This window comes from Cebus imitator, unplaced genomic scaffold (genome assembly GCF_001604975.1).
Source record: "Cebus imitator isolate Cc_AM_T3 unplaced genomic scaffold, Cebus_imitator-1.0 Scaffold62, whole genome shotgun sequence".
Classification (NCBI taxonomy): domain Eukaryota; kingdom Metazoa; phylum Chordata; class Mammalia; order Primates; family Cebidae; genus Cebus; species Cebus imitator.
Window position 1 is genome coordinate 4,847,590 of NW_016107377.1, and position 23,278 is coordinate 4,870,867.

General features: G+C 39.3%; 1 protein-coding gene across 8 annotated transcripts in view; it reads right to left on the reverse strand.

Moving 5' to 3' along the window:
- DNM3 (dynamin 3) overlaps positions 1-23,020 on the reverse strand; it is a 552,761-nt gene extending 529,741 nt beyond the window's left edge. For all 8 annotated transcript variants that reach the window (XM_017529997.2, XM_037739080.1, XM_017529999.1 and 5 more), the window contains exon 1: positions 22,683-23,020. In XM_017529997.2, coding sequence (XP_017385486.1) covers positions 22,683-22,843 — 161 coding nt within the window. In that variant the 5' untranslated portion in view covers positions 22,844-23,020. The remainder of the gene's footprint in view (positions 1-22,682) is intronic.
- Between the last annotated feature and the right edge of the window lie 258 nt (positions 23,021-23,278).

The window sequence follows — 23,278 nt, forward strand, 5'->3', positions numbered from 1 at the left end:
GGTCTCGAACTCCTGGGCTTAAGCTATCCTCCCGCCTCTGCCTCCCTAAGAGCTGGGATTACAGGCGTGAGCCACAGCGCCCGGCAATATTCAAGTTTTAAACAGTTTTGAACCAACCATGAGTCATCAGGACATCTGAGAAGGTCAAAATCAGTATAGACAGAATGTTCATATGGAATGCTCCATGGGTGACCCTGAGCTTAATGGTAGAATAAAAGTTCTGAGCAGTTGCAAATAGAGAGAGGATGCATTCCTTCCCTCTCTAAACTTACTTATTTCTATGAATTTTACTATCATTCCTCCAGAGATCCACTCAAAGTTTATTTTTATTTTTATTTTATTTTTATTCCCTCTCTGCCTTTCCTTCAGTCACCACTCGTAATCACAGCCTCTATCTCTGAAATGCCCTGTATCCATTTCCACCAGTAAACATACTTGTTTAAGCCCCCATTACCATTGAATCATTTCCCACTGGCACCTCAGATGTCTCCCTCCATCTATGTATACTCTAGTTAATATGTGGCCAACTTAATCTTTCTAAAGCCTGACTCCAGGCACACTGCAGTGTATCTTACAAACCATTAATAGCTCCTCATTGCTTCCCAAATTAAGTACCAATTCCTCAACTTAGCAAACCTCCATAGGGCCCCAATTCACTCTGCCAGCTCTATCTTCCACCACCCTCCTTCTAGACACATAGGTATATAGAAAATTCTCTGATCCCTAAACACATCTTTATTTCTGTGCCTCTGGCTTCATCTCAATCTATCAGACTCTTACTATTTAATGCTCATTTCAAATCCTACTAGTTTACATGAAATCTTTCTTGGACTCTCCAAAGAAAAATTGAAAGACTCCTTCTTCAGGCAAGAGAAAGAAATGAAAAGCATCCAAATAGAAAGAAAGAAAGTTAAACTATCCCTGTTTGCAGAGATGACATGATTTGATATCTAGAAAACCCCATAGTGTCAGCCAGCTGATAAACAACTTCAGCAAGGTTTCAGGATAGAAAATCAATATATAAAAATCACTGTCATTTCTATACACCAACAAAACTCAAGCCAAGAGCTAAATCAGGAACACAATCTCATTCACAATTGCTACAAAAAGATTAAATACCTAGGAATACAGCTAATCAGGGAGGTGAAAGAGCTCCACAATGAGAATTACAAAATACTACTCAAAAAAATCAGAGATGACACAAACAAATGGAAAAACATCCCATGCTCATGGATAGGAAGACTCTATATCATTAAAATGGCCATACTGTCCAAAGCAATTTATAGACTGAATATTATTCCTACCAAACTACCAATTGCATTATTCACAGAACTAGAAAAAATTATTTTAAAATTCAAATGGAACTAAAAAGGAGCCCAAATAGCCAAGGCAATGCTAAGCAAAAAGAACACAGCTAAAGTAATTACACTACTTGACTTCAAACTATACTACAGGGCTGCAGTAACCAAAAAAGCATGGTACTGGTACAAAAACAAACACATAGACTGATGGGACAGAACGGGGAGCACAGAAATAAGGCCATACACTTACAACTATCTGATCTTCAACAAAGCTGACATAAACAAGCAATGGGGAAAGAACCAGGACCTTTCCCGCTGCTTCCTCTACCCCTATATTCCACTTGGCTCTGTAAACTGACTCAGCTCCAGAATGAAGTAGGAAAGACAATACATGTTTAGGAAATGGGCTCCAAAAGTTTTAAAAGCCATGAGGGAGGAAACTGGACATTCATTCCTCTGAGCCATCTCTCTGGGAAGATGTTCAGACTGACTAGATGGAGGTCTTCCAGGTCCTCTGGATTTGTGTTCTGGAGGCCAGAAGGTCTGCCAAAGTCTCCCTGAGCTGGAGTCCAGGTGCTTGCAGGGCAGTACCCCTTTCTGGAGGCTCCAGGGAAGAAGGTTTCCCTGTCTTCTTCAGCTTCTGGAGGCCACTGCATTCATGGCTACAGCCCCTTCATCCCCCTCCAAGACCAGCCAGATCTCTGTGGCTGCCTGCTCTCCTGCAGTCACACCTCCCTGACCACAGCCAGGAGACGTTCTGTTTTTAAGGCAGCTGTGGTTATATTGAGCCTCAGCAGATAAGCCAAGAAAACCTTCCCATCTCAAGGTCCTTCATTTAATCCCATCTGCCAAGTCCCCCTTGCCACGGAAGATGATACACTTGAAGACCCAGGGTTAGATATGGACATCTTTGGGGTCTATTATTCTGTCTGCCACAGTATGTGAGAGACCAAATAGTGCACTGTTACTGTTTTGGTGTTCCACACCAGTTGTGTGTTTAAAACTATTCAATAAATAGTGCTGGGATAACTGGCCAGCCATATGCAGAAGATTGAAGCTGGACCCCTTCCTTATACCATATACAAAAATCAACAAGATAAATTAAGGACTTAAATGTAAAACCCAAAAATATAAAAACCCTGGAAGACAACCTAGGTAATATCATCCTAGAAGTAGGAATGGGAAAAGATTTCATAACAAAGACAACAAAAGCAATCCAACAAAAGCAAAAGTTGGCAAAAGGGATTCTAATTAAACTTAACAGCTTCTGCAAAATAAACTATCAATAGAGTAAACAGACAACCTACAGAATGGGAGAAAATTTTTGTAAACTATGCATCCAACAAAGGTCTAATATCCAGCATCTGTAAGTAGCTTAAATGAATTTACAAGAAAAAAAACTAACTGCATTAAAAAGTGAACAAAGGATGTGAACAGACATTTTTCAAAAGAAGACACACATACAGCCAACAGGCATATGAAAAAAAAAGCACAACATCACTGATCATCAGAAAAATGGAAGTCAAAAGCATAATGAAGATACCATCTCACACCAGTCAGAATGGCTATTATATAAAGTCAAAAAATAACAGATGCTGGCAAGGATGTGGAGAAATTGTAACACTTATATACTGTTTGTGGGAATGTAAATTAGTTCAACCATTGCAAAAAGCAGTATGGCGATTCCTCAAAGAACTAAAAACAGAAGTACCATTCAATCCAACAATCTCATTACTGGGTATATACCCAGAGAAATATAACAAATCATTTTACCATAAAGACACATGCATGTGAATGTTCTCTGTAGCACTATTCACAATAGCAAAGACATGGAGTCAACCTAAATGCCCATCATTGACAGACTGGATAAAGAAAACATGGTACATATATACCATGGAATACTATGCAGCCTTAAAAGAATGAGATCGTGTCCTTTGTGGAAACATAGATGGAGCTGGAGACCATTATGCTTCGCAAACTAATGCAGAAACAGAAAACCAAATACTACCTGTTCTCACTCATTAGTGGGAGCTAAATGATGAGAACTTAAAAACACAAAGAAAACAAAAGACAGTGGGGCCTCATTGAGGATGAAGGTTGGGAGGAGAGAGAGGATCAGAAAAAAATATTACATACTAGATTTAGTATCTGGGTGAAAAAAACAAACTGTACAACAAGCCACCATGACACAAGTTTACCTATATAACAAACTTGCACATGTACCTCTGAACCTAAAATAGTAATTATTATTATTATTATTTTCTTTTTTTCTTGAGACAGAGTCTCATTCTGTCACCCAGGATGGAGTGCAGTGGCACAATCTCAGCTCACTACAACCTCCACCTCCAGGTTTCAAGTGATCCTGCCTCAGCCTCCAGAGTACCTGGAATTACAGGCGCATGCCACCATACCTGGCTAATTTTTGTATTTTTAGTAGAGACAGGGTTTTGCCATGGTGGCCACGCTGATTTCAAACTCCTGACCTCAGGTGATCCACCCACCTTGGCCTTCCAAAGTGCTGGGATTACAGGCATGAGCCCAGCCCAATTTTTCCCTTTAAAAAAATTATTATGGCCAGGTGTGGTGGCTCACACCTATAATCCCAGCACTTCAGGAGGCCAAGGTGGGTAGATCACATGAGGTCAAAAGTTTGAGACCAGCCTGGCCAACATGGTGAAACCCGATCTCTACTAAAAATAAAAATAAAAATAAATTAGCCTGGCATAGTAGTGGGTGCCTGTAATCCCAGCTACTTGGGAGACTGAGGCAGAATTGCTTGAATCTGGGAGGCAGAGGTTGCAGTGAGCCCAGATCATGCCACTGCAGTCCAGCCTGGGCAACAAGAGTGAGACTCCATCTCAAAAAAAAAAGAAAAAATTGCTCTCTTCCTTTGATCATCAAGAACACTGTGCACCTCTAAAGGCACCCAAATTCTGTCTAAACTTCCATCCCCAATAATAATAATCATAAACAGGTAACTATGTTATCATGTGACACTCTCCCAAGTACATTACATGTATTAACTAATTTTTACAACCGCCACATGAGGAGGGTACTACTATTGTCCCATTGTACAGGCGAGGAAGCTGAGGCACAGGCAGGTTAAGTGATTGCCTTAGATCACAGAATTATTAAGTGGCAGAACTAGGATGTAAACCCAGGGAGTCAGCCTCCACAGAAGACATGTTCTTTACCTCAACACTATGTAAGTTCTGGACTATACTCTATGCTAGTCTACATTAGACTCTGTTAAGGGCAAAAACTTTTATTTCCAGCCCAAAACAGTGTCTTTCACAAAGTAGAAACTCAAGTACAGATTGATTGTTTGAACCCCTTTTAGTCATAAAATATCATGCTCTACTCAAGCTACGCATGTTCTTAAGTAATCAGAAATGGCCACTGCATATACAGAAAAGATAAAAAAAATGAGATGAAAACCTCTGGGAGGAATGGAAAATAAAAGCTGAATGAGCAGAAAGTTCTGACAACCAAGTAGAGATTTTTAAAGGGGAGGGAGGGGACTGCAAGTTATTGAGGACAGAGATTAAATAAACTTTTCTTTTGGAAGACCAACCGGAGAGCAGCAATATTTACATGGAATAGATGAATAAGAAATGGAGAGTGAGAGGGCAGGATGCTATCAGAGTTAACCTATGTGCAAGAGGAGAACAGCTGAGACTCTGATGGTCAGAATGAGAATAAAGAGGAAAAGGTGGACCAAAAAGATGTTTTGAATAAAGAAATTACAATATGTATTAGATATAGGAAGATTTTTAAAATAAAAAAGAAAACTAAATGATGTTTATTTTTGAAGTTTTTAGACTGGTACACCACTAAAAGGAGTTGGGTCAATTAGAAAAGCAGATTTTAAAATTGAGATTTAAGAATAATAATAATAAATAGAGACAAACCAGGCACAGTGGCTCATGCCTATAATCCCAGAACTTTGGGAAGCCAAGGCAGGAGAATTATTTGAGCCCAGGAGTTCAAGACCAGCCTGAACAACATAGGGAGACCATGTGTCTACAAAAAAAATTTTTTAATTAGCTGGGCATGTGGTGTGCACTTGTGGGGCTATCTACTTGGAAGGCTGAGATGGGAAGATCTCTTCAATCAGAGAGATCGAGGCTGCAGTGAGCAGTTTTTATGCCTTTGCCCTCCAGCCTGGGTAACAGAGCTAGACACTGTCTCAAAAAAAAAAAAAAAAAAAAAAAAGAATGCATAAAATTTACTTCTAAAACACCCTTAACCACAACTGCTTTATGGAATTAGTCATTCCAGGAGAGAGTCCAGCTTCTTTGCATCCATACGCTGACAGGCATGATGATTTTTTTAAAGGCTAGACCCAGGGAAGTCTTAACTCTTTTATCAGTCTGTCATTTCTTATCTATCTACAGATAGCCTATAGAAAACACACATTTTTTTAAAGTCAGGTTTCTCTCTGACTTCGATCAAGCCAAATCATAGACTGTTTAAAATAAACAAACAAACAACAACAACAACAACAAAAGAAACCTTCAAAGTCCTTTTGCTCAACATCCCTCCCGACTACCCCTGCCAAACAGCCAGCAGGTCATCAATCGCCAGTCTCTTCTTTACGGGGATGGAATACTTAATGCTTCACAAGCAATCCATTCTATCTTTTAAACTGTTCTGTTGAACAGTCTCCCCTACGTTAAGTCTGTCTGCCTGTAATTTTCACCCATTTGTTCTAATTATGTCTTCTAGGGAGATATTGCGTCAGTCTAATCCCTCTCCAAGTAACAGCTTCTCAAATATTTAGAGACAGCATCATAAACCCACCAACTATTCTCTGACAAATGGCTCTCATAAGAATTGCTAGCCTGGGTATCCTGACAGCACAGTGTGTACCAACCTTGTACCCACATGTACCCTGTACTAGGTCACCATGCCCTTTGAAGGAGTTGCTGCATACTAGAGATTCACACAATTCCTGGCATATAGTGGACTCTCAATATATGATTCTTTGTAAATGACTCAGTGAATGGACAAATCCATCTGCTAATAGAATTTTCAAACACATCCTTTCTTAATTGGTTGTATCATCTACCTACAAACAAGTTTATTAATTCTCTCTGTCCTCAAAACTCAAATAAATTTCATATAAAGAAAATACAAATTCAGAAGCATTCTGGCAGATAGGCAGGTAAATGAAACATCTTACTAAGAAATCTCAATAGGGAAAAGGCATTTATATATGGTATAAATATAATGTATTTTGGAATGTCTGAATTTTTATTACATGTACATATCACTTTTTCAATTAAAAGACAGCTTTTTAAAAATAATAAAGTTATTTCCCTTTTAATTCATCCTAGTAGAATAGTAATGGCACAGTATCAATTGTGTCTTCTCTAATAAAAAAAAATGTCCTGCCATTTAAACAGAGAATAATCAAATAAACAACTAGAAGTAATATTCGATTTAATACAGACCAGAGGCATTCAACAATTTTTAGAATAACCCATAGTAAGAAATACATTTTATATTGCAGCCTAGAATGCATATACAAATATGCAACTAATATAAAACTTTCACAAAACAGCACTTATCACAACTACCTTGGATGTAGTCTGATATTTTAGCACTGTCACACACAACCTACTAAACTGATATCATGGCCCACTATTAGGTCACAATCTACAGTTTAAAAAACACTGTTCAGGCCAGGTGTGGTGGCTCATGCCTATCATCCCTGCATTTTGGGAGGCGGAGGTGAGCAAATCACCTGAGGTCAGGAGTTCGAGACCAGCCTGGCCAATATAGCGAAACCCTGCCTCTACTAAAAATATGAAAAATAGCCAGGCATAGTGGTGGACACATGTAGTCCCAGCTACTTGGGAGGCTGAAGCACAAGAATCACTTGAACCTGGGAGGCAGAGGTTGCAGTGAGTCAAGTCACGCCACTCACTGCACTTCAGCCTGGGTGACAGAGTGAGACTCTGTCTCAAAAAAAAAAAACAAAAAAAGCACTATTCTAATCCAAGCCCACTCTACCACCCTCAACCAATTTATTGATGACAAAGGTATGTGTCAGCTTAAATAAATGGTACAGAGTCACGTAGCTGATTCATTCAGTTAGCTCTTGCTGTATGTCAGCACTGCACTATGGAAAATAATAAAGGAGACACAGCTTCTGGCTTCATGGAAGCTGCAAATAGTTGGGAAGACAGATGAGGCAACCAACTGTTCAGTATTCCTGAGCAGTGAAGTATTAACAAGGGCCACCAAGGAAGGGCCTCTAAATCAGAGAGAGCTGAGGAAGACCAGCGGGTGACAGCAGAGACCAGACTAAACCCAGCTCTCACTGTTCTTGGCATGCTGCCTTCCTTACCTGAGGCACACCTTCAACAAATATGCAGGGACCACCTGCCACAGGGGGCGGGTGGGGGGGGAACCAAATCCACCCCAAACTAACTCACTCACAAATACTCCTAATTCCCACAGCAGTAGAACCTTATGTGTTTTTTTTCTTCATATGTCCCTACAATCTAGGAGACACTCAAAAGCATAGCTTCCTCCTCGTCTCCCTATTTGCTCTGCAAGCAAGGGACTCATGATCCTTCTGCCACTTCCTTTCTTAATTGACTCTGCAGAAAAAAAGCCCTTAGAGAATATATAACATTCAAAGTACGTAATTCAAATCAAGTGCCCCACACATACATTTTACATGATATGTTTTTAGAATTAAATAAACAAGCTAAAGTTTCTTAAGTTGAATTTACAAGGACTTCAATATACAGATCGTTCTACTGGTATTTAGATGATAATGCAGAAATCTCACCAGGCAATGGTTGCTGTCCTGGTAGTAGGACTCAGAAAACCATGAATGCTAGGATCTATAAAAATAATTGCAAGCCTTTGCCCCTTTTTTCAAAATAAGAAGAGAATGGGTCTCAGTTTTATTAACCAGAAAACATAAACAGACACACATATACAGGGTTCCAAACCTCCACTAGATAAGAAACCTAAAGCTATTCTTTTACAAAGCTTCTGAGGTATATCTAGTAACCTAAAAATAATGTAATTCCAAATAGAACTAGCTATCTAGCTCATAGCTAAAAGTGATGGTTAACAAGTTATGGGAATGTCAATTAAATCAGAATATGAATCTTTCCCCTGGAAAAAAAGAGTGATTGGGTTTTATTTCAACATCTACTACAAAAATGTTGGTACTTCTTTTAAGGCCTAATTACATCTTACCTCCTGAACCCTTGGCTGTAGATGTCTTCTTTGGGCTCAGACCATACTCTTGCTAAGTAGTCCTGCTTCACCAACTAGACTTCCTCAATTGTTTTTCCCCTTTTTATTCCATCTTTGCCTGCAATTTCATCTAACATTTCCCAAAAAAAAAAAGCATATGCTAGGAATGTTTTACTTTACACCACAGAATTGAATATCTTCCTTAAAATCTATTCTCTAGGAGAAAGCTGAAAATAATGCCAGAAAAAATTGTTTTAATTCTATTACCTCTGTTATTAATCCTATTTTGTTCATTAATCTCTAGTGTTCACCATGTGACCCCTAGTATGTCACCTAACTTTTTTCCAGCTTAATCTTTTTTTTATTTTGAAATTAAAGTAAACAAAACATGCGTTTGCTATCTTCTCAAAGAAATTTGAAAGATTAATGAAATTATAAATTTAAAAACTGCTTTGGAACTCTTGGAAGGGAAGAGTACACAAAGTGGGTTCACTTCATATATATCAGTTTAAAAAAAACACACAAAACATTGTGATAATGCATTTAATGAATGTGGGTAATGCTTTCTTTAAAGATGGCTCAAATATATTCTGTTAGCCAGATCTACAAGTAAGTATTTTGCTGCCACTGTAATTTTCTAACATTCACAAAAAGAATTTGTAAATAAAGCGAGAGAGATGCAGAAGCCAAGTGGTGTCCACAATTCCAAATGAGGTACCAGGTTCATTTTGTGGGTCTGGTTGGACAGTGGGTATAAACCAAATAGGGCAAATTGAGAAAAGGCGGGCACTGCCCCACCCAGGAGGTGCATGCAACCAACTGGAGGATCAGGGGATCTCCCCCTCTGGGACGTGCGTTCGGATACAGCACTCCACCCAAGCCCTCTACAACCCACAGAACAGGAGATCTTTGCCGGGCTGAAAAGCCTTAGCGAGCTGCCTGAACAGGGCAGAACAGCAACTTCAGCCGCACCGGGGCTGTCAGCATAGACCTAGGTGGAAGTACTGGCTAAGTCGAAAGCCAAAAATCAGGCTGGATGGAGCCACCAGCCCCCTAGAAAGAAGGGGAACCGAAAACAGGGAAACAGCCCATACAGCAGGATGGGTCCCCCCTGCACAAAGCCCAGTAGGCTAAAAAACTGTCACTCCAGAGTTTCACACCCAGAACATCAGTTAGAGAGTGGCCAGGAATTATTGAACTTGGCAGGGGGAAGGGAAGCCGCCATTGCAGAAGCTGGCCTAATCTTCCTGAGTAAATAAAAAATGCAGCAGCTCCACTGAATCCATGGCAGCCCAGCAGAGCCTCTGCAGGCAAAGGAAAGGTCACCTCCCCAAGCAGCTACCTGAGCTCAAAACCATATAAATCCAAGCAGATGGGAAGAAACCAGCACAAGAAGAATGAAATCATCAAAAACCAGAACGCTTCTCCCTCACTATGAGATCACAACTCCTCACCAGCAAGGGAACAAAGCTGGATAGAGAACGAATTTGATGAACTGACAGAAGCAGGCTTCAGAAACTGGGTAATATCAAACTTCTCTGAGTTAAAGGAACATGCTCTATCCCAATGCAAAGAAACTAAAAACCTTGAAAAACTGTTAGAATGAATACTAACTAGAATAACCAGTTACGGAAGAACATAAATGACTTGATGGCACTGAAAAACACAGCACGAGAACTTTGTGAAGCAAACACAAGTTTCAATAGCCAAATAGATCAAACAGAAGAAAGGATATCAGAGATTGAAGATCAACTCAATGAAATAAAACAAGAAGGCAAGAAAAGAGAACAAAGACTGAAAAGAAATGAACAAAGCCTTCAAGAAATATGGGATTATGTGAAAAGACCTAATCTATGCTTGATCGGTGCACCAGAAGATGAAGGGGAGAATGAATCCAAGCTGGAAAACGCTCTTCAGGATATTATCCAGGAGAACATCCCCAACACAGCAAGGCAGGCCAACATTCAAATGCAGGAAATACAGATAGCACTACAACAATACTCTTCTAGAAGAGCAACCCCAAGTCACATAATCATCAGACTCACCAGGGTTGAAATGAAGGAAAAAATACTAAGGGCAGCCAGAGAGAAAGGTTGGGTCACCCACAAAGGGAAGCACATCAGACTCACAGCGGATCTCTTGGCAGAAACCCTACAAGCCAGAAGAGAGTGGGGGCCAATATTCAACCTAAAGAAAAGAACTTTCAACCCAGAATTTCATATCCAGCCAAACTAAGCTTCATGAGTGATGAAGAAATAAAATCCTTTAGAGACAAGCAATTGCTGAGAGATTTTGTCACTACCAGACCTGCCCTACAAGAGCTCCTGAAGGAAGCACTAAATACAAAAAGGAAAAACTAGTACCAGTCACTGCAAAAAAGAATCAAATGGTAAAGACCAACAACACAATGAAGAAATTACGCCAACCAAAGGGCAAAACAACCAACCAGTAATAAAATGGCAGGATCAAATTCACACATAACAATATTAACCTTAAATGTAAATGGGCTAAATGCCCCAATCAGAAGACACAGACTGGCAAATTGGATAAAAAGCCAAGAACCAATGGTGTGCTGTATTCAGGAGATCCAACCCACATGCAAAGACACATATAGACTCAAAATAAAAGGATGGAAGAAGATTTATCAAGCAAATGGCAAGTAAAAAAAAAGCAGGAGTGGCAATCCTAGTCTGATAAAACCGACTTTAAACCAACAAAAATCAAAAGAGACAAAGAAGGGCATTACATAATGGTAAAAGGATCAATACAACAAGAAGAGCTAACTATTCTAAATATATATGCACCCAATACAGGAGCACCCAGGTACATAAAGTAAGTCCTTAACGACCTACAAAGAGACTTAGACTTCCACACAATAATAGTGGGAGACTTTAATACTCCACTGACAATACTGGACAGATCAACAAGACAGAAAGTCAACAAGGATATCCAGGACTTGAACACAGATCTGGACCAAGTGGACCTAATAGACATCTACAGATATCTCCACCCCAAATACACAGAATATGCATTCTTCTCAGCACCACATCGCACTTACTCTAAAATTGACCACATAATTGGAAGTAAATCACTCCTCAGCAAATGTAAAAGAACGGAAATCATAGCAGTCTCTCAGACCACCATGCAATCAAATTAGAACTCAGGATTAAGAAACTAACTCAAAAGCGCACAACTTCATGGAAACTGAACAACTGGCTCCTGAATGTCAACTGGATAAACAATGAAATGAAGGCAGAAATAAAGATGTTCTTCGAAACCAACAAGAACAAAGAAATGATGTACCAGAATCTCTGGGACACATTCAAAGCAGTGTCTAGAGGGAAATTCATAGCAATAAATGCCTATATGAGGAGCAAGGAAAGGTCTAAAATCAACACCCTATCATCAAAATTGAAAGAATTAGAGAAGCAAGATCAAAAAAACTCAAAATCTAGCAGAAGACAAGAAATAACTAAGATCAGAGCAGAACTGAAGGAGATAGAGACACAAAAAACCCTTCAAATAATCAACAAATCCAGGAGCTGGTATCTTGAAAAGGTCAACAAAATAGATAGACTTCTAGCCAGACTAATAAAAAAGAAAAGAGAGAAGAATCAAATAGATGCAATAAAAAACAATAAAGGGGATATCACCACCAATTCCACAGAAATACAAACTACCATCAGAGATTACTACAAACAACTCTAAGCACATAAACCAGTAAATCTGGAAGAAATGGATAAATTCCTGGACACTTGCACTCTCCCAAGACTAAACCAGGAACAAGTTGAAACCCTGAAGAGACCAATAACAAGGGCTGAAGGTAAGGCAGCAATTAATAGCCTACCAACTAAAAAAAGCCGAGGTCCAGATGGGTTTACAGCTGAATTCTACCAGACATACAAAGAGGAGCTGGTACCATTCCTTCTGAAACTATTCCAAATAATACAAAAAGAGGGAATCCTCCCCAACTCATTTTATGAACCCAACATCATCCTAATACCAAAACCAAGCAGAGACGCAACACAAAAAGAAAACTTCAGGCCAATATCCATGATGAACATCAATGCAAAAATCTTGAATAAAATACTAGCAAACAGAATGCAACAGCAAATCAAAAAGCTTGTTCATCATGATCAAGTAGGCTTCATTCCAGGGATGCAAGGCTGGTTCAACATACACAAGTCTATAAACATAATCCATCACATAAACAGAACCAAAGATAAAAACCACATGATGATCTCATTAGAAGCAGAGAAGGCCTTCGACAAAATTCAACAGTGCTTTATGCTAAAAACCCTCAATAAACTAGGTATCAATGGAACATATCACAAAATAATAAAAGCTATTTACGACAAACCCACAGCCAATCTCATACTGAACGGGCAAAAACTGGAAGCATTCCCTGTGAAATCTGGCACTAGACAAGGATGCCCTCTCTCACCACTCCTATTCAATATAGTATTGGAAGTTCTAGTCAGAGCAATCAGGCAAGAAAATGAAATAAAGGGTATTCAATTAGGAAAAGAGGAAGCCAAATTGTCTCTATTTGCAGATAACATGATTGTATATTTAGAAGACCCCATCGTCTCAGCCCAAAATCTCCTTAAACTGATAAGCAACTACAGCAAAGCCTCAGGATACAAAATCAATGTGCAGAAATCACAAGTATTTCTATACACCAATAACAAACAAACAGCCAAATCAAAAGTGAACTCCCATTCACAATTGCTACAAAGAAAATAAAATACCTAGTAATACAACTAACAAAGTATGTAAAGGACCTCTTCAAGGAAAACTACAAACCACTGCTCAAGGAAATAAAAGAGGATACAAACAGATGGAAAAACTTTCCATGCTCATGGTTGGGAAGAATCAACATCATGAAATGGCCATACTACCCAAAGTAATTTACAGATTCAACGCTATCCCCATCAAACTACCAATGACCTTCTTCACAGAACTGGAAAAAACCACTTCAAACTTTATATGGAACCAATAGAGAGCCCACATAGCCAAAACAATCCTAAGCAAAAAGAACAAAGCTGGAGGCATCATGCTGCCTGACTTCAAACTATACGACAAGGTCACAGTAATCAAAACAGCATGGTACTGGTACCAAAACAGAAACATAGACCAATGGAACAGAACATAGGCCTCAGAAGCAACACCAAACATCTATAATCATCTGATCTTTGACAAACCTGACAAAAACAAGCAATGGGGAAAGGATTCCCTGTTTAATAAATGGTGTTGGGAAAACTGGCTCACAATGTTCAGAAAGCAGAAACTGGATTCCTTCCTGACACCTTACACTAAAATTAACTCCAGATGGATTAAAGATCTAAACATAAGACCTAGAAAAAAAACCCTAGGAAAAAACCTAGGCAAAACCATTCAGGACATAGGCACAGGCAGGCACTTCATGGCTAAAACATGAAAAGTAATGGCAACAAAATCCAAAATAGACATATGGGACCTAATTAAACTCCAGAGCTTCTGTACAGCAAAGGAAACAATCATTAGAGTGAACTGGCAACCAACAGAATAGGAAAAAATTTTTGCAATATACCTATCTGACAAAGGGCTAATATCCAGAATCTAAAAAGAACTAAAACAGATTTACAAGAGAAAAAAACCCATTCAAAAGTGGATGAAAGATATGAACAGACACTTTTCAAAAGAAGACATTTATGAGGCTAACAAACATATGAAAAAATGCTCATCATCACTGGTCATTAGAGAAATGCAAATCAAAACCACATTGAGATACCAACTCATGCCAGTTAGAATGGTGATCATTAAAAAATCAGGAGACAACAGATGCTGGAGAGGATGTAGAGAAATAGGAACACTTTTACACTGTTGGTGGGAGTGCAAATTAGTGCAACCATTGTGGAAGACAGTGTGGCAATTCCTCAAGGACCTAGAAATAGAAATACCATTTGACCCAGCAATCCCATTACTGGGTATATACCCAAAGAATTATAAAACATTCAACTATAAAGACACATGCACACATTATGTTCATAGCGGCACTGTTTACAATAGCAAAGACCTGGACCAACCCAAATGTCCATCAACGATAGACTGGATAATGAAAATGTGGTACATATACACCATGGAATACTACACAGCTATAAAAAACAATAGGGACATGGATAAATCTGGAAACCATCATTCTCAGCAAACTGACACATGAACAGAAAAACAAACACTGCATTTTCTCACTCATCGGCAGGTGTTGAACAATTAGAACATGTGGGCACAGGGAGGAGAACATCACATACTGCAGTCAGTTGTGGGGGGTGAGGGGAGGGACAGTGGGGGGTGGGGAGGGATAATGTGGGGAGAAATACCAGATATAGGTGATGGGGGGGATGAAGGCAGCAAACCACCTTGTCATATATATACCTATGCAACAATCCTGCTTGATCTACACATGTATCCCAGAACCTAAAGTATAATTTAAAAAAAAAAGAATTTGTAAATACACATTACCATCTGCCTCAACTTACTTTTTTTTTTAATACTCAGAAAATGTCTACTCCAAATAAAAGATTTAAATTAAGAGCAATCACTTATTGAATCAATTACTGAATAGATACTATGGGCCAGGCACTTAATACCATCTTACTCAGAACTCACACACAGATTAAAGATGAAGTCTGCAATCCCTATTCTGCAGATAAGGAAACTAAGTCCAAGTGAGGGTAGATTCCATAATGAGGAGCTATGCTACCAGTGAGAGTAAAAGGCAGGACTCAAGAGCAGCTAGCAAAGCCTGTACTCCATCACCACACTGTAATGACTCCTCTTCAAATATTCACTTTTGGGGGATCTAAAAAAACAAGCACCACAAACAAATTTAGTCACCCATCAAATTACTTATTAAATAGATTAGTCTTTCAATTCCAAGCCACTGAAGGGATAAAAAATTTGGTCCTTCAGAAGCCCTAGCTACTGCTATCATGCATGTATATGCTATTCAAGGGTATATCATGACCTTGAAGTAGTGGGAAATAAAAATGACACACTGTCACAAAGGAGCACTGAGGCACATTTCAAATCCTTGGAAACAGAGGACTTGCAGCAGGGATATTAGAGAAAAACAAGATCTAAAGCAATCTTGTATCATTCACATAATTCAGGAATTAAATATATCATCATTTTCCTCAACAAGTGCTCTGTTTTTATTATCAATAAACACTAAAGACTTAACGCAATATTAATGCTTGTTGAAAAATTGTTAAAATAATTTCAATAACATTAATGGAGCTCAGTGTCACTCAATGCACTCTAAGAATGCAAATACACACATAAAAAGAATAGAAAACAGGCAAACTGAAGGATGCAAATTTGCTCCACAAATACATCTTTATTTTACCTAAAAGTTCACCTATTTGTTTAACCTTTCCATTTATGTTATTTATTTACATACAACTTTTCAGAAGCTTGTGTTGGTTTAAGCAAAGCCTAGTGATGACCATCTTAGGCATATCTTTCTAGCTACTGCCCACCTGGTAGATAAATATTAATAATGTGTAAAAACATCCAATGTCTTATTTAGTCTTTTCCTGGGTCCATCTGTTCCCTAAAAGTCACACTTCACTCATGAGTATACTATTTCAATCAAATTAACTTGCCTAAGTCTGAGAAAAATTCTGCTCCCTGTCTCCACTATTCTGTAGGGGAAAAAAAGTAATAAAATGCAGTGTCACTGCTGGTCAACTATCAGGAAGAGTAATGGAAGAGAAAAGGCTGGCCCAATACAAAGGGATGGGAAAAGGAGGAGGCAGGGTGAGGGCTGAGGGTGAGGGCTGCACTCTAAAACAATAAGAGGAGGAAGAGAAGATGATGAACTGGCACAGGCCTCCGAGTTCTGAACACCAAGTTCCAAACCCAGCTCTGACTTCTTCTGACCTTGGGCAAATCTCTTGGTTTCTCTGTATCCTACTGTGGCTCCAGGAAGATATAGAAAAAAACAAGCCAGAGGAAAGCTTCTTATAGTAATGTCAAATGCCAGTCCTTGCTACTAATAAAGGAAGAAAAGCTAAGCTACTTCATGACCACATACACAAACACATACACACACACACAAACACACGCACACACATGCACACACACACAGAGTAATTAATATGGTATTAATGAACTCTCTAATTTGTTAGAAATAATTTTTAATTCATGAAATACAAATCATTTAGTGTCAACTCCTTTACCCTCCTCCATTCTAAACAATTCATTCCATTTTCAGGTTTGCCTTTAGGACATTTTCCCTGACATTTGTATCTTCAACTTACTCTACTACTTTAACTAACTGACTTATTCTTTAAAAGGAAAATAGAATTCACCTCCCTTAAGTATTAGTGCCTTTGAGGTCCTTATAAAATTGTTGATCTGATCCATTCCACTCTCAATTAACCTTCGCTGCATCCAGTTATATTTTTAATCTCTCCAACCTCTTTTCTTTTTCCTGCTGCTTTTCTCTAGGGCCCTCTCCAATATACAGTATCTCTTTGTGATAAAGTCACAGTCTAAATTCAATGCCTTGTTGTCAACTCAGATACTGAGACACAGATCACCACCTCCCTGCTTTGACATAGATACTTCAGTACATGCAGGCTTGAGCTAAAATGATACTGGCTGCCAGATGACACTGGAAACTCATATTGCCACTTTCCACTTATATTCAGTTCAAAATTTCAGAACTGTAGTTTTTTAGGAATTTTTGTAAAAATAAATTGACATACTATAATTTTTTTCCTGATTAGTTTGCATTAAATCTGACTACCTTCATTTTACTTATTCATTTGAAAGTTGTCTCATACTTTATCCTGTCAGTTCTCTTTTCATACCTAGATCAGCTTCTATGTATTCACATTTTCTTGTATATTCTTACCCAGTATAATTAGAATTCAACACATACATATTCATTGGTTTTATGTGGCCATATTTCTCAAGAGTTCCAGTAGGAGTCATACTAAATCCCAGCTTGGCTACTTACTAGCCATATGATCCTGGATGAATGACTTGTCTCTCCAACCCTGAATTTTCTCCTCTATTGACATGGGAACATGGAAAAGGGCAAGGAATAGAAGGTATGAAAGGTGTATAGCAGAATCCATGTCTGCCACCCCATAGTGGCTAAGCAAATGTTGGCCCCCTTCTTCCCTCTACTTTATAAAATGTGTTTAGTATAACACAATCCATAAGAATTTTTAAATCAATGCATAAAATGTGAGAAATTGCAATGCAAACTTGGACTTGGATAAATTGCAAAACTTTGGCCATACAGAAAATTAAATTGGATCATTCTATAAAATTATTAGCTTGGGACTCTCTTGACTTGGCCCTCGTAGCAGAGGAAAAAAATAATCTCTTTCTAGATTCTTGAAGTCCCTCTAAAATAAATCACAATAATAAATAAAACTTTATAATTTAACTTCACTTATTAGCCATAGCAAAAGGTACTACCTAACACACTAAATGTATGTTCCATTGATAGAGAACCCAATAGCATACTCTCTAACCTACCTGAATATTAAGTTTCCATTCCTCCAAAGTTCTGGGTAACTGCCCAACAACCTCATTCTTAAAGAAGTTAAATCAAGTGCATTTTTGGCTAACTGTTAATCATAAGTAAGTTCCAAAACAGAAATATCCTATCCAGTTCAGTTCTCTTAGTTGTATTGCTTCTCAACATTATTAATAAAGAATTCATTTGATGGTGGTAATTAAATACCAGCAACTGTGAATTTGTGATAACCTAAAAGTATATTATATAATTTTAATTCAGCAAAAATATTTTTGAGATTTTAAGTTCTACCAATTCATTGTTGGATGAAGACAAGTTCATGTTTTTGACACTTTATTTATAGACCCTTGGGAACTATAAAGCATTATTCTCAATAACGATGACATTTTGTTAGCACCATTTATCTAATAACTATAATACTTAGAAGCAATTTCTTGAAAAATATCAGCATAATCACCTTTTAAAAATCTTTTATTTGGTCCCCATTTATCACAAAACTTTTTCTATTTGTACAGAATTGAAAGTCTATTTACTACTCAGCCTAGAATAAAATAATGTGGGCTCTTCTGCCTATATAATAAGCATTGAAAAACGAATGTTTCTAACAAGTGTGCCATTTTAAAACATCTGTGTATTAGCAACTAGTACAGATTTCACTTAACACCTCTATAAACGACTTATATGCACTCTAAAAACCAAATAAACTTAAATAGACAATCCAATTACATTTTTAATCTCTCTTCAAGAATGTCTAATATAGCAAAGAAAAACACTTAACTTTTAAAAAATGTTGCTTCTGCCTAAGGGATCACCTCAATTCTTCTGTGAAATGAGGTGAGGTAAACATATATAAATAAATATTAATAAAATCATTAACATAGTAGCTTCTTATTTAATTTTATTATTATTATTTGAGACAGAGTCTTGCTCTGTCAGCAATGCTGGAGTACAGTGGTAGAATCACAGCTCTCTGCAGCCTTGAAGTCCTGGACTCAAGTGATCCGCCTACCTCAGCCTCCCAAGTAGTTGGTACTACAGGCATGCTCCACCACACCTGGCTAATTTTTGTTGTTTTTTTGTAGAGACAAGATCTCACTATGTCGCCCAGACTGGTCTCAAATTCCTGGACTCAAGCAATCCTCCTGCCTTGGCCTCCCAAAATACTGGGGTTACAGACATAAGCACTGTGCCTACCCAGCTTCTTATTAATATAGGTAGCATTTATATAAAGAGCAAGAAAGAAGTTAAAAATATTTATCAGAGGAAATCATAAACCTCAATATGGAGGATGCAATATGGCAGAGAGGTTCTAGAGCATGGGTTATGGTGATCAACACCTCTAGTTGAATCTCAGCTCCACTGTTTTTATATTAAATTGCATTTTCCTTGAGTGAGTTACTCAAACTCTCTAAAACTTAATTTTCTCTTCTATAAAATGGAAATCATAAGAGTACCTACCTCTTCGAGGTTTTATGAGGATTAAATGAGATTATCCATATAAAAGCACCCAGAATAGTACCTAACACAAATGTTAACCATTATTATCATCACCACTGCACTATAAATATATGTATGTGTATAATGAAAATACTTAAATTCAATTCTTCTGTGTACAAACCAGACCAATAGGCAGACCCAAGCCAGCTAGTAAACCCCTATGTTCAGATTATAGGTCTCAGCATCTATTCATTAGATCTTAAGCTGCCTCTCATTGCCAGCATATATCTCATCCTGCACAACCAAAAGAACAATCTGGTTACTCATGCTATATCACATTAATATGCAAGTTCATCACTTCAGCAGGAAAATCACAAACAAGTGGTTCATTCATGACTCATTTTATTCATAACAATCTCAAACCTGTCACCCAAAAATCAGTTTTTATAACTACCGTTAAATGAAGTAAACATATTCACATCCAAATTCATTCATTGGTATCAAAAAAAGACCTCAATATAAACAAACTGTCTGAGAGAAAATATGGTTAGCCCACCAAATGAGGATTGCTGAGAAAATGCATCATTATTTTGAAGAGAAGACGCTTAAGTCAAGAGCAAACACAATGAATTTACACAAGTGATGACCCTTGGTTTTTATGGCTGCATTCAATAACTGCACATTAGATCAGAATCTTAAAATGAAAACAGTTCCATGTAAAAGAGGAAAGTGCATCCTTAGGAAAGAATCTTATCTTTTTTGCATAATTCCTAGATAATAACAAGAAAACACTAAGATGTTATAGTGGAAAATGGATACAATTTTTTCCACTTTGGCTGAATATCTTATCAAAATAGAAAACTCCATTTTCCCTAAGGTTGGTTTATAATTAGAAATTAGATTCCTCAATAATTCAATGACCGAATTTTTTATTAAAGTTAAATGACCTTTCTAATTAAATTTTCTCCTTAATATATACGCTCTGCTAGGCAGGTGTCATCTCTACTTATAATACAGACTTTACATATGGCTTAAATGACCTTTTTCCTCTATGTTCATCCTTTGATTTGACATTCTAGCAGTTAACTAGTGGTAAAACTTTTTAAGGTACAACAAATTACTAATGTATTCTTGTGTCTGATTTTTATGCTTGTAATATCCCTATTTGTTATTCCATCTTGAAAAATATCCAAGCTTAAATATTTTACTCTGCTATATTTCTTTTTTCAAATTATCATTTCAAAAGAACATAGCTAGTAAGGGGAAATGTGTACAATTTTATTATAACATTAGAAAAAATGTTAGAATTTCAAAACCCAGAAAATAGAATTATGATATGTGCATACAGTTGGCATTAAAAGCTCTGATCACAAACAATGCATTTACATATAACATAGGCTCATCCAAGTAAATATATGGAAGATCTATAAAAATATGGTAATTTCATTTGAAATACCTACAATTTTAATCTTTTTGTTTAAAAAAACAAAAAGAGTTCAATAACTTTTAAGGTGTCATGACAAAATGCCCTGGCATTTGGAAAACCAAAAATATATTATCAAAACTCACTCTTTGGATGCCCCTTTAAATCTAGTAAATTTCATTGGCAACAAAGAAAGTAACTGTTGTATGTTTGAAATAATACATTTATCCATCACTTCACCACAAGTCTAAGATGACGTAGGCAAAATGCTTTATCTTCACTTTGCTCATTAATCAAAAAAATGATTAAAATAAGGTTTAGTGATTAAGTGAATTACTCAAGGATACAAGCCAATTGTCAGCAATTTTACCTTATTAGGTTGCTTATCTTTCTAGTTCATACAGGAAAAATAGAGAGTATCATCTGAGAGATGGAACACCATTTGAGAGAAAAGAATATGTACTTTATAAACACTAACATTTCCAAAGGAAATGTGGGAATATCCAGCTCTAAATTTTACACATCGCCAAGCACTAACAAAAAAAAGAAAAAAGGAACAGGAACAGGAACCTTCTGCATTCCAAGTCACAAATGAGCCAAAGAAAAAGAATAAAGTACAATCTCGCCAGCAATTTTTCTTGGCTACTGTACATTTCTACCTGATTTTCTACTACTAGGAAACAGATTTCACCTTTCATAACGCTTTCAAATGGGCTTTTCTGAGCAAACGTCTGCACTCTTCAGGCAAGGCCATTAAGGTAACTTAATCCCTCATGAATTGCTCAGTGGAAGAAATGCTGATTCCCAATTCAAAATTTAATTCCTTAGCTGTTTCTGTATTAAGAGTCAGGAGGAAAACCACAGCTACAATTTAGATTCAGAATGTTATCTCGAAGGCTAGCAAGACAAATAAGAGCTTAGAGAACGGAAAATTATGCTGGGGGAGGGGGCGCGGAGAGAGTGCGAGAAAGATGCTGGTCAGTTCCGAGATGATGCAGGAATGACATGGCACCTGGACACCACAAGTCCACGTCCACCCCCTGCCAAGTCTGTGCCTCGGGCTCTCTCACAGTTGCCTGGAGCTGTGAATAGGTGCACACGCAAACACACCACCTTTTATTCTTCGACTCTCCGGGAGGAGAATGGTGGGGAAGCGTCTGTGGAAAAAGCTTCACCACAACAAACGACGTCTTTCTCCTCGCACCCCGCCTCCCCAGCTAGGGGCAGGCGACGACTGTCTAGAACAGTAGACAGCTGAGAGGAACAAGAGCCCAGGCGAGAAGGAAAGCATGTCCACCTAGGGGAGGGGGCTCCGGGGATAAAGCCCCACAGCCTCACAGCAAGCCTCGCGGAGGGCGACATGAAAAGGAGGGGAGTGTTTAGCCGGGAAAACAGGAGAGGGGACTGGGAGGCGTTGGCACGCTACGCCCGGGGCTGCAGCGCACCCAGGGGGTGGGGGTCCATCCCAGGGCGGACCCCTCCCCCGACTCCCAGACTGGAGGACCTGGAGGAAATGGCTTTGTATAGCAGGATGAAAGACAGGCAGGAGGGCCACCAGCCGGGGGAAGGGGGGGGTGGCAGGGGACGGAGGATGCCCAGAGCTGAAGGACCCCGCCCGCCCCACGGACACCGTCACTCTGCCCCTCATTCCACCGCAGCGCCTAGTTCATCCTCTGGCTCCCACTGCCAGTCCACGTTCCAACTGCCCGGAGCGGGGTCGCCCCCCGCCACATCCCTACTCCGCGCCCTGCGCGCTCACCTGCCCACGAAGTTCTCGAGCACGGAGCTCTTCCCGGCGCTCTGGCCACCCACCACAGCGATCTGCGGCAGCTCCAGCAGGCAGCTCTGTCCCAGCGCCGAAAAGGCGTCCTGCAGACGGTTCACCAGCGGGATCAGCTCCTCCATCTCCCGGTTCCCCATCTTGCCTGAGCGGCCGGCGGCCAGCTGGTCCCTGCTTGCCTCTACGGCCCGGCCGGGAGTTGGGGCCGCGCTGCCCTGGCTGCTGCTGGTGCGCCGAGCTCAGCCCGCCGGGTCCTGGCGCAGACGTCGGAGCCAGCCGCCAGCCCGCCGCTCGGCTGACAGCTAACGGCCCGCAGCGCGCCTGCGCGGGCGTTCAGGGGCGTGGCCTGGCTCCGCGACGCCCCGCCCCGTGGCTGCCCCGCCCCGGGCTTCCCAGCCCACCACCCAGCCCGGCGCCCCCGGCCTCCCAGCTGCCGCCAGAAGACACCGCCTCTGCCTTCTGTGGCCAAGGCTCAGAGGCCAAGTTACAGCGCCAGGTCAAGGAATGGCGTGAAATTAGCAGCAGCCGGCAGCGTTGTTCTCTTTCAGCGACTACCAAGCCAAAGCACTATCGCG